Source organism: Berghia stephanieae, chromosome 1 (genome assembly GCF_034508935.2).
Source record: "Berghia stephanieae isolate SIO BIC M18660-M18661 chromosome 1, UCSD_Bste_1.3, whole genome shotgun sequence".
Lineage (NCBI taxonomy): Eukaryota > Metazoa > Mollusca > Gastropoda > Nudibranchia > Aeolidiidae > Berghia > Berghia stephanieae.
In genome coordinates, this window is record NC_088360.1 from 91,191,303 (window position 1) to 91,204,551 (window position 13,249).

A 13,249-nucleotide genomic window follows, 5' to 3' on the forward strand; every position below is an offset into this window, starting at 1 on the left:
TGATTAACCAATGGCAATTATACAGAAAACAATTTGTTTCAGACGTATTTCAATTAATTTGCTGTTTTGAGTAAGCAGCTAAGTCCTAAAATAAAATAAAGTTCTTGTTTTTCTCCATTTTCCTGCAAATTTTTTAGGAATTGTTATTTACTAATAATTATCATATATTTATGGGTGCAAGATTTCCAGATTTCCGGCTTTTTAAAATGTATTTTAATTTATTTCCAGCATTTAGATTAACTTAACATAATGCTATTTTGAGGCAATAGTTCACATTTCAAAATAAGTTTCAGGCTTTTTGAACTTGTTGGAAATGGATTTGAGGCTTTTTTTGGCCTATTTGAGGCTTTTTTGGCCTAATCTACTTGCACCCATGTATATTTGAATTTAATTTGTTTTAACAACTCTTCCTGTTATCTCCAGATCCCAATGTGTTGTCAGGTACATTAGTGGCTCATACAGATGCAGTCTGGGGTTTATCAATACACAGTTCTAAAAACCAACTCTTGTCTTGTTCTGGGGATGGCACAGTCAGATTATGGAGTCCTGGGAGCAAGTCTCCCCTTCTTAATACGTTCACTGTTGATTCGGGTAAGGGTAGAATATCATTTTAGTAATAAAACCCAAGTTTTGAAAGCTGGCTATCTCCTTATTTGCTTTGAAAATATAAAACTATGTCTGCTACTGGCAATAATATGTGTCCAATTTGTTTTCCTTCTGTCCATAAGCTATCACGATATATGGAATAGCCTGCCTGAAGATGTAGCTGCAACAAGGCAGTTACATTTTATAATTGGTTATTTTTATCTGACAGTTTAGCAAAATTTTACTCAATTCTGGTTTTGACTGGAAGCCATTGCAAAGTTTTCAAATGAGAGTTATGACTTTTTTTCTTTACTTTTAGTCTAGTAACAGAGTTTGCACTGACTATGAAGTTTATTTTTTCGCTTCCTATATGCTTTGCAATGTTGGTCGATGCAAAATTTTCTATTTACTCATCCCGAAGTACAGACTTGCAAGAACAATGATTTGTTGAAAAATTGTTATCAAAGACAACATGAATTCTGCTCATTTATTTGGGTTGTGGTATTTTGCCGATATTTAAATCAATCAATTTTTACACAAGCTTCCCTATCAATTTTTTATATTTCGAAATTTGTTTTGTAGTTGTCCATTCCTTAATGTTATTATACAGCTTTTGCAACCACAGATATTCATGGGAATATTTTTGATCCAAATAGATGTGTATACAGTGAAAAACTGTTATACCACCACATTACTGGGTGTGGTTCCTGCTCTCCCATAGTGGGCAGAGAGGCACAACTGTGTCCTCTATCCCTCTATATCTGTTTTCCAACCTACTTTCTGTCTTTGTCTTGGAATGAGATTACTTGGTTTTGGACTGGCCCTGGCCGGACCCTGACTGAGAGGGAGACAGTCAGATGTATAGTTAGAGTTTTGGGAGATAATATGTCTTGTAAATCGTCTCTGTTATGCACTATAGTATTTTTGTTTTTTATATATATATATACATTGGCAAATTTTGTAGTACATCAAGTTAGCATTATGATTACTGGAGTTATAGTGAATTTTATACAGTCTGTGTTCATTTTTAACTTGACAATTTAGTGTAAGCAGACCTGCCTACTACCACGAAAAGTTAGTAAAAGTACGACATTTTGCTTCATTTTTAGCATTTCATGAGTAAAGTCAATTAAACTTATTGAACAAAATTTTTTTTATTTTGAAGTGTTATTTCATCCTTTGTGAGGACAAATTTTTGATCTCTAAAGTTAACTATAGCAACTATTATTTATCTCTCTTAAGAACTATGAATTTTTAAAGTAGGCACGTCTGAGTATAAGGCAGTGTTTGAGACTTTCACTGTACCAATGAGAAGTCAACATTTTTTCAATTTTTGTTAGATTCACTTGATAGAATTCATTAAAAAGGATTACCATCCTTCCTATTTACAATGTACCTATTTATTTTATTTTTTTCCAAACTTTCCATGGTATACACCATTTTTCAGAAGAGGGTGTGCCAACATCAATGGACTTTGTGCGTTGTGATCCTACTCAAATGGTTGCCAGCTATACCTCCTCCAATACTTACATTTTCGATATTGAAACAGGGAAACAGGTCCTCATGTTAGAGACCAAAGTTAATTCAGGTAAGTAAATCATATTAAAATCATTATTTTGTGGACGAAAAAAGAATTTGGAATTCCAGTATTGTAGCTCAAGTTGGTTGATTCAATAGTCGCCTTTGTTAACTAAAAACAGCCTGACTCATCCTTCGTCTATCTGAATCATGTACATTGTAACCTAGCAATGTTTGAGTTAATTGGGGTCATAATATTAGGTCTAATAGAAATTGCTTTTCACTAGACTAGCATCAGCATGTAAACAAAGAGTAATAGCATTGGTAAGCACCATCTGGTCAATGTTATAGAGACTGTGATTAACTTCTGTGTCACGATTGCAAGAGCACTCTCTCTTTGCTGATAGTAAAACTGTGTTCTCAAAGGTGAAAAATTGTTAGGTTAAATGAGTTACCATTTGTCTCTTTTCAGATTCAACAGGGAACAATCAAATAAACCGGGTTATCAATCACCCAACTCTACCTATAACCATTACAGCACATGAAGACAGACACATACGATTCTTTGATAATAATACTGGTAAGGGTCATATGATATATGCTCTATTCAATTGTAAGAATACCCTTCTATTAGAAGTTTCCCTCTAAAATAAAGTTATATTTTATTGTCAGTTTTGGAGTTAGATAATATGCTTTTAGAATGTGCTCACATTGAAGGCATAGCATATGCAAAGTGCACTTTAAAAGATTATTTATTTATATTCGTATTTTTGTATTTGTGTGTTGTATCAGAGGAGAATGTCTGAAGGTCTCCCATAGATGCTAGTTTAGTCTTCCCCACTGTAAATGTTATTACTCTCATCTTTTTCTTATGAGTACTATTAAGATAAGTAAATAATTGGACTTATTAAATTTACTTAAGTTACTATTTTGTCAAATATTACAAACTTTTAGCTCATATCAGCAACAGAGCCTTAATTTTACAATCCACATTTCATTTCAGGAAAAATTATTCATTCTATGGTAGCTCACTTAGATTCAGTAACCAGCCTGGCTATAGACCCCAATGGCCTGTATCTTTTATCTGGAAGTAAGTTGTCCCAATGGTTTAATTTTAATTTTTTAAAGCCGTATTTATACTTTGTTTGAATAAAGTTATTTGAACTGAAATAACTGGCTGAAAAAAATTAGGCAAAAGATAATATATACCCCCCCCCCCCTCTCTCTCTCTCTCTTTCTCTCTCTCTCTCTCTCTCTCTCTCTCTCTCCTCTCTCTCTCTCTCTCTCTCTCTCTCTCTCTCTCTCTCTTCTCTCTCTTTCTCTCTCTTTCTCTCTCTTTCTCTCTCTCTCTCTCTCTCTCTCTCTCTCTCTCTCTCTCTCTCTCTCTCTCTCTCTCTCTCTCTCTCCCCTCCCCTCCCCCCTTGTATAACTGTATTGTTACAAAAACATAAAATTGCTCCTCTCCATAATTGTTGTGGACAGTCATAACATAGTTGCCAAGTATAATTGTTCTCTCTACTTTTTGAATTTCTTGAAAAATACTTTAAATCAAAATCATTTCAATGTACACAACTCTGTTAGGAGGGAAGCTTTTCTACCTGATTGTTGCCAATGTCAACTGCACTTCATGAATTATGACTAGGCGACATTAGACATGAAATTTTGGAAAAGTTAGCTATAATGAATACCAAATATGTTATTAATAATTTTAGACAATAAACTACTGGGCATGAGACTTGAACTGTTGTGGTTCTAAATATAAACGTGTATCTATGTCTATCTAGAATACTTTTTTTTTCTCCTCTTATGAAAATTTGGCAGCAATTTGGAAGGGAGAAGTTTTGTGCTTATGTATTTACCAGTTATTGCCTCTTATAAGTCAAAGATTTATATGTATGTAATTCTGGACTTTGTTTACAATAATTAGACTCAACCCTATTTTCCTCTTTTTCTTTTTTTTTTTAGGTCACGATTGTTCAATAAGATTATGGAACTTAGAAAGTAAAACTTGTGTTCAGGAAATCACGTCACATCGCAAAAAGTTTGAAGAGTCCATTCACGATGTTGCCTTCCACCCACAGAAACCATTCATTGCAAGTGCAGGGGCGGATGCGTTGGCTAAAGTTTTTGTATGACATGCTTTTGGCTTAATTTTTCTGTTTAGAAAATTCATTTTACCTGATTTCAATTGGTTGGGGGATGTTGGATCCTTAAAATTTTGCCAATTTGAGAGCAATTGACAAGGTTACAATATAGGATTAAAAATCGCTTCAAAAATGTGTTGCTCATAGCATAATAGGCAACGTCTCTTGAACTTTGCCACAATTTTAAGTTTAGAAAATGGCAGTTTGAAAAATTGGAACTTAATAAATTTGAGCATAATGAGAGTATGCTACAGGTAAATTACTTTCATTGGAATTATATATTAAGTACAACAAAAACAGGTTTTAGATCAGACACAATTTACGATTGTACTTGCCATAACACATAAAAGAAATATAAAATGTTTGTACAAAGTAACAAAAAAAAAAATGAGTGCATGCTACTTTATATTGTTATTCATATCAATGTTTTAGTGTTCTGTTTTTATTTAATCACATAACCTTCGCCCTGTTTGTCTTTTATGTCATTGCGTCCTTCCTTTATGTCAATGTTGCTGTTATTTCAATGAAAGTTGGCATTCATCATAATAGTATGTAAGCAATGCACATCAGTTAAATGTAATCTCAAACATTGGTATGTACAAATGATTGTAAAAAAATACATACAGTAAGGGATCATTGTACAAATTATGTAAGTATATTTATACTATGTGTACTCTAATTGTCTAAAAGTTATTCCATTTATTTTATTTTTTTCGTTTTGTTTGTTTCCATCTAGCAATTAGTGTCTGACTTTTTTTCTTTTTTTTTTTTTTTTTTTTTTTTTTTTGAATGATGTGTTCAATGGATTAGTCAGGCAAGTGTGCCAGAGCGAATGACTGTCACATGAAAAATGGGGGGAAGGCTATGTATCGAGGAGATCTTTCCTACTTGTTTCTCTGTGAAAGATTTTAGCGTTGTGATAATATAATGTGACATGTTTGAGGACATTTTAAAAGATGCTTTTCTAACCTATTTCAGTATAAAATTTTTTCTTTTTTTTTCTTTTCTGGGGGAGAGATTCAAAGGACATAGTCTTGATTAATATTTTAGAGCAATCAAAATGTTTTCACCAGGCGTCCAACATACATAATAATAGGTACTTGAATTAATTATTGACAATTAAAATATGTTATGTAATTTATCTTGTCATACATTAAAGACCAATATTTTGGCTCCACACACACAAACATCAGTAAATGAACAGGATATAACTAGCTTCATGCTGTGCACTATTGCGTGATTTTTTATTTATTTTTTTTTTTTTTTTATGGGTTTTATTTTCCTTCAATGAAATTTTGTTTTTGGATATTGTTTTAGTGAATTATTTATTGTTCATGTTAAAGTTAACTTTAATTTCAGCTTACCATTTATAAAAGAATTATAAGGCACTATGATACATTTTTCAGTTGTATTTAACCAATTATTGATATAGCAGGGCTTATCCACGAATGTTAGCTTTAAGTTTGAAATGTTTCCTTTTTGTTCTTTTACGAAAGTGATTGTATCTGCATTTGGCTTATTATTATTTATGATTCACAAACATTATTGGGTATGCATTGGTAATAGGCTTTGATAATGGAGAGAAAATAAATGGTAGATTATGTTGTGTGGTATTTTTAATACAAAATTTTATTTATCAACGAATGATGGAAAAAATTCGAATCAATAATAGTGTATGGGGATGAAGAAATCCAATTTTAAACATAGCACATGAAAGAGCTAAAGTAAACTAAGTCCACAGTTGCCACTTATCTTGCTATCAGTTATCATATCCCGTTGTATATACAATTTAACATTGGAATTTTTTTTTTCAAAAAAAATTGACCTCATGTTTCTCTGTTGGTGATAGTTTGGTAGGTTTGTGCAAATAGATAATGATCTCGATATGTGGATTTTAATTAATTTTGTTTAAATTGCTGACATTTCTTTTTTTACTTGTTTTTTGTTTTTGTTTTTTTAATTCATTACATAACCTCTGGCAAAAGGTGTTTCAACACAAAGCATAATGCTAACTCATGTAAAGTCACAGGTCATGTTATCAATTTTATGGAAATACATACTTTAGTGCAGATGGAGTAATTTATCGGAAAGAAAAAGAAACCTGCTGTTTGAAATTTATTTTTTTTTTCTACACTATTTTATGTTTTTCATTTGTGCTGTGGTTTGCAATTCGTTCTCTATCATGAATTTCAAATAACTCATGAAGTTATGTCTACAGTCTCCTTCAATAGCTTTTTGGTCTTTAGATAGCACATGGCCTCTTTCAATAAATCTTTGTGAAATGGTTTCTTACTCCCCTCTTAAAATCTAGCCTTAATGAATGTATTTCAAATTGTCGCTAGACAATGACCATCATTAGGCCTTAAATACATTTACGTGTCTGTAGCCAATAGTTTTTCAAAGCCACTCTAGGAGACGGGAGACAATACTGATTAACAATTCAATTTATTATTTTCTTCATTTATTGAATAGGGCAATTAACATTGATATAAAATAAAAATAGTGGAGATCTGCAAAGCTTGATCTCAAAGTAAAGTGCACACAAAAGTATTGTATTTGCTGCAAAGTGAGATAATTGTTGTAGATGTTATTGGCAGAGGTATGGAGCAGTTAATCTCTTTCTGTCTCTTCTATTCCGATATGTCTGTTGTCGTCTTCCTATCCTTGTCCGGCAGGGATATTTTTCTCTTAAGCCTCAGATCTGATTCCTTCCTGGATTTGGTAGAGGGGGGGGGGGGGGGGGGGGGGGTGGTGATGAGATTGTGAAATGTTTACATTTATCGCTCTGAGGGACATTCTTAGATTTCATTTTTTTATAATTTCATTGTGTTGTAATATAGTTATTTTTTTTTTAACTATTGGAGTATATTCGGCAGGGATTCGGGGCTAGCAGTTGCTTTAAAGCGCTGAGTGGTTTTGGGTTGTATACAACAAGAGTTGAATATTTGGATTTACATCTGCTTTTCTTTGAGTGAGAGTGATCCCAAAATGTCTTATTTCTCTTTGTGACCTCTTTCAAGAGGGAGGTGAATATCTTAACAAATTTGGTTTGTAAACATGAGTCTCTCAATTTACTTAAACGTGGAGAAGGATTTGGTGTAGTCTGAATGTATAAGGAATAAATCATCACTCTGAAGATAATGTGTAAAGCTCAGGATGTTCATGGTAAAAAATATATAGGTGATGATGGTCAACCAAATTGTCAAGTCACATTTTGAGGTTAACCCCCTTAACTGATTTTTTTTTAATTAAAAAATTGACACTGCCAGTCACTGTTGCAAAACAATGAAGAAGCTAATCCACAAGGAGGAAATGGATTACATATAAAAAAATAATTAACTCATGTTGTACCATGAATTTTCCTTTCTGCCATACCTTTGGTCATTGTAAAGGAAATGATACCTCTGCCACAATGTGTCAAATTAACTATGTTTTAAATTTTGTTTGTTTCAACTCAATAATACGACTAAAGTGGAACTTTTATTTATTAACTCTTTTTTTTTATGTGGGTAATGTAATTTGTCTTAATATATGACCACTATATTGGGGAGCGTTGAGTTGACCAGCGCATTATCATATAATTTCTCTGAGATTCATAAATGTTGTATTTATAAAAAGAACTTTCTCACGGCTTTGTAATAATGATATTAATATTCTGTAACTTATGGAATGTATGATATTCAATACAGAATAGTGTCATAATATATTAATTACCAATTCTTTAATTTATTACACACAACTGCTTTTGTGTGTGTGGATGTTTGTAGTAGACGTACCTAAAAATGAAATTGTTGCTTTTAGAAACGTTTTAAGTAAAGTGCTCCTTTTTTCAAACTGCGCTTACTCGATATTAAAACGAAAGTTCATCTAGCATTCATCAATATCTAAAAGTGTTGGTTGATTTAACCAATGAACTTTTTATCCAGGCAAGTTTTTGATTTAGATTACCAATTGAGACTTCATTAGGGATTGCTCTGGTTAGATAAAACCTCTGGTATCACCCTCTTCCCTTCCACCCTACAACCCCAAACTCCTTGTAAATTCTGGGTGAGTTCCTGACCTCCCAAATGGGCAGGAGGTCACTTACTGTTTCTTCTGTCCCCTATTTTTGTTTTCCGATTTACTTTCTGTCTTTATCCTGGAATGGGATTACTTAGTTTTCTCCTACCCATGGCCAGAGTCCTTGACTGGGGAGGAAAGCAGTCAAATGTACAGGTAGAGTTTTGGGAGATGATATTTTTTGTCTTATAAATCACCTCTCTGTTATGCCCTGTATTATTTTTTCTTCATTATATGATTTGTATGCATTTGAGTTTATTCCTCCTCGTGGGGACCTGTGCTTGTGTCAGGATGAGACATTTAGGTGATCTCAAACTAAGTACACTGATAGTGCGCTCTTGGAATCTGTATCTGTTCCCTATTTGAACCAATTCCCCTTTGTCTTACTTTTTCTTTGGTGCTTTAATTGTATTTCTAGAACTTTTGACTATCCCATTTTCTTTCTTTTTATTGGCGCTGATATGACCTTCTTAGTGTGTTGCAAGCGCCGTAAAACCCTTAAAAACAAACATAACAATCCTTGTATATTGATGAAATATTTATATAATTTAAGCTTTTTTTCCCTTTTTTTTAATAAATTGCATCTAAAACAATTAATTTATCACCATTCTTTGATAATGGAATTGTAGACTCTGATTTTCAATGATCAACATTTATTTGTTGTGTTTGAACAGACCTGCCACAGAAAAAAAAATGATAGTGGTTTAACGTGAGAATACGAAAATAAGTCAAGGGCAGAAAAAAATCTGTATCAACGTAATATACCAGATTCCAAGCCGTTTTTGAATAGATCAAAAATCAAAATGTCACATGAAAGTTGTGCTGGAATTTTTCAATTAAGAAATATATTCTTTGCTTGAGTAATTTTCACCCTTTCAAAAATTATTTTGTCCTCCCCACTCCTTCCAATGAAAAAGAACAACAAAAAAAAAAACAAAGAAAGCAAAAATCTTTGTATTCTTCTTTCACAAGTAGCTCGTCTGTTGTACACTTCACCAATTTCGTCTTACCTCTTAATTTAAAAACTAAGAAGGTAGAAGATACCGTTCACATGATCAATGAGTTGGAAATATATGATTCTCTTAACCATTATTGACAGGTTTGATTTTAGTGTACCTGACCTGACATGAAATCACCGTTTTTAGCAAGAGAGGTAGATATCATGTCAGGGTAGATTAAAACTGCCTGATAGAAAATATTTGATTAGTACCGACCTTTTTTATCTCATGTGAAATGTGAATGTTGAAATGATCCATTTCTTGTTACCTCAATCTTTTTCACATTAATTTTCTTTCCTATGAGGATGGATAAGTTTTACAAATGGAAAGGTTTTGTTTATGTGGAGAAACGAATAGGCGGGAGAAGAAAAAGATTCAGATCGACTGATTGAATTTTCATATAGGAAATGATGTAATCAATTTTGAATAAATTTGTGTGAAATGATGAAGTCAGTGATAATCCCCTCAGTGTTTACACAAGCTTTATCCATAAGAATTAATTATGTATTACAACCACCATTTAACCACAATATTTGGTATTGTACAGTAAACAGAAGGGATGACATCTACTACTCTTACTACAATTGCTGCTCTTACTTTTACCTCTACTTCTGCTATGTACTACTACTACCACTACTGACGCCGCCTTTTCTCTATTTTACCAATGATTCTATTCTCCTACCCTCCCCTATTACTCCTTCTTCTATTAGACAATAAATTTATTTGTAGAAATGCGTCTATGTATCCTTATCTTGTATGAGTGTACAGTAATGAATAAAATAATACCCGATGTCTGCACTTTTTAGTGTAGATTTATCTCATATGTTGAGCTTTTTATTATGTTTCCTTCTGTTTCTTTTTTTTTATGTGTGAATGATATAACATGGTTTAGCCAGAGGGTTGGGCTTACTCTCGTGTATATGATGGGGAGATTTACCAAGTTAATCTCTAATGTCTGGATGGGGTTTTTTTACCTCCCATGGTGGGCACGCTGTGACTGCTATCCCATATATCTGTTTTCCGAGTTGCTTTCTATCTTTGTCTTGGAATGAGATTACTTGGTATTGTCCTGACCCTGGCCAGTCCTTTGGCTGAGAGGGAAATAGTCAAATGCATAGTGTTGCTCTTGGAAGATGATATTTTTTTTCCCTTGTAAATCATCTCTCAGTTATATTTGTTGTTTTAAATGTATAATTAATAATATAAGCATTTGAGTGTGTTCTTCTTGATCAAATCCTGTGCATGTGTCTGGATAAGACATTTAGGTGATCTCAAACTAGGTACATTGATAGTAAGTATGCTCTTAGAATCTACAAATGTTCCCTATTTGTACCATTCCCCAATGTCTTACTTTTCTTGTGTGCTTTAATTGTAATCTAGAATTATTTTTTTCTGGCGCTGAAATGACCTAAATGTGTCACAAGCGTCGTAAAACCCTTAAAAACAAAAACTAAAACAATCTCTAATGTCTCTACAGAGAGGTCACCAGTTGTTCCTTCTATCCTCCCAGATCAGTAGTCCTTTTCATGTGGCATTGTCCTTGTTCTGGGGTGATACTTTTGACTAAAACCAGCATAAAGAGTCTACTTCAAAGTATCTCCCATAGTGGGCAGGGAGGTACTTACTGTGTCCTCTATCCCCTTATATCTGTTTTCCAATTGGTTTCTGTCTTTGTCTTGGAGTGAGATTACTTGGTTTTGTCCTGGCCCTGGTTGGATTCCTGGATGGGAGGGAAACAGTCAAATGCTTAGTTATTGTTTTGGGTGATGATATTTTTTCCTTGTAAACCGTCTCTCTGTTATGTATTGTTATTTTTGTTATTTTGAATGTATAATGTAGGCATTTGAGTGTATTCCTCTTAGTGGGGTCTTGTGCTGGTGTCTAGGTGATCTCAAACTAAGTACACTGGTGGTATGCTCTTGGAATCTACATCTGATCCATATTTAAATTATTTCCAGTTCCCCTTTGTCTTACTTTCTTTTGGGTGCTTTTTTATTGTAATTCTAGAACTTTTTACTAACCCATTTTCTTCCTTTTTACTGGCGCTGATATAACCTAAATGTGTTGCAAGCACCGTAAAACCCTTAAAAACAAAGTTTAAGTATAATGACATTCAAGATGTCCATCCACACGGCAGTCTCCATTTCTGACCATTCTGAAAAAGAGAAGGTTGAAACCCAGCAGCAATTCCATTCGTATCAGGTGTCCCACGAGCCACATGGAATGGTTCTTGTTCTCTTTTGTTCCTGGTGTATATTTATGACATGGCACGAAAAGTTTATTCAAATTGTCTTTTTACGGATGACACCCACCTGTATAGAAGAATCGAAACCCCAAGTAATACAGATATTGTATACTCCCAACAAGTCCTTCACAAACTCCCATGACGAATTAGGGCTGGGAAATAAAATTCCATCCAAAGAAGTTATGGGTAACAAAGTGATCAACAAATTAAACTTTCTAAAACATACTATGGAGCTATTAATTAGGCTTTTAACACGAATTCTTTCGTCATTCCAAAGGCAGTAAAAGAACATTTAAAAAAAATACTAAATTGATAAAACCAAGCTTAGAATACAGCTGCTGTGTGTATGAGTATGACTCCTGTAGGAAGCGGGAACGTTGGTCTCTTTTTCAAATAAACCGACTGACTCGTACTGAGTATTACTGTCGGATGTGCATATTCAAAAGAAAATTATGGTACTTTCCCGATAGTTTGTAGTACTTCTTTTAAAGTATCAATATTGCCCAGAAGTTTGATACCAGCGTGTAGCTTATTCGATAAGCGGGACCTGTTCGGGAAAAATAAGTAAAGATGACTGTCATCATTAGGATGGAGGAATATTAAAAAGTTCATAAACCGTAGTTTTTTAATATTTTACTAGACTTCATTTGGTATTGATTTACTGGTGTGTCTATAATGCCAGCTAATCCTTTGTTGTTATTTTAGCCCTTTTTAACTGATGGTTCTTCATTACCTTTTTGTGAGAGATGATATTGATATTTTCCCCCTTGTAATTCTTCTCCATTATATTTATTTTTTTAATTAAAACATTGAGCTTTCATATAGCACAATATCCACTAAACGCACTCAAAGCGCTTTACAAAGGCATATCATTGTTAGGATTTTAAATATAATGCTTATTTTGTGCCCATATTTGAGGCATCCCCAATGGCGGAGATCCTGTAGAGGTGTCAGTGTTGGACAATAAATGGTCTCAGACTAGACATGGAAATATTGCTCTTGGATCTAATCCTGGTCTCTGCTGAATTCGTTTCCCCTTTTCGCCAAGATCTTTCTTTTTGCAAGTGTTGCATTAGCCGTAAAGCTCTTAAAAACAAACAAAACAAGTAGGGATGGACATTTAGTTTTGTCAAGTTTTGGGTGGAGATTGTTGACATGAAGAAGGGTTATGTTCTTGGTAAGGCACTTCACATTCATTAGCTAATTCGATTCGATTCGACTCGACTAGGATATGAAAATATCTAGCAATATGCAGTGACCAATTATGAAAGTGTGTTAGTTACAAAGAGGATGCCCATTGGATTTCTGGCAAAGTAATACATTAGATTATAATGGCAATCACATTACAATTAGAACTGTTCAGCTGCAGGATTTTTATTTTCCAGGGACGAATTGATTCCCAGAGCAAAATGATAAACCGGCTGAGGCTGCAAGTTTAAAACAGACACAACCTCTCGTCGGTTATCCTGTTGCCTGGCAATTTCATGTTTTCAACAACAAAAAAGAAAGAACCCCAACATTTTGGATTCATTCAAAAGTCAAGGTCCTGGCCCACTACTATCAATGGACGGACAAAGAGGGATGTTAATTCTTCTAGTCTCTTTTATCTCCCTATTGTATTTGTTGTCTCCTTCAATGTGACTACGTGTTCTAAATTTGGTACGTATGCTTTGTACGTGGTTGAGGTAATTGGCTGACTG

At 33.6% G+C, this 13,249-nt stretch overlaps 1 protein-coding gene across 4 annotated transcripts in view; it reads left to right on the forward strand.

Moving 5' to 3' along the window:
• Positions 1–10,131, forward strand: part of LOC144961609 (striatin-3-like) — a 33,699-nt gene extending 23,568 nt beyond the window's left edge. For all 4 annotated transcript variants that reach the window (XM_078894738.1, XM_078894751.1, XM_078894747.1 and 1 more), the window contains 5 exons: positions 424–591; positions 2,033–2,173; positions 2,576–2,683; positions 3,107–3,193; positions 4,069–10,131. In XM_078894738.1, the coding sequence (XP_078750864.1) occupies positions 424–591; positions 2,033–2,173; positions 2,576–2,683; positions 3,107–3,193; positions 4,069–4,238 (674 nt within the window). In that variant the 3' untranslated portion in view covers positions 4,239–10,131. The remainder of the gene's footprint in view (positions 1–423; positions 592–2,032; positions 2,174–2,575; positions 2,684–3,106; positions 3,194–4,068) is intronic.
• The last annotated feature ends 3,118 nt before the right edge of the window (positions 10,132–13,249 follow it).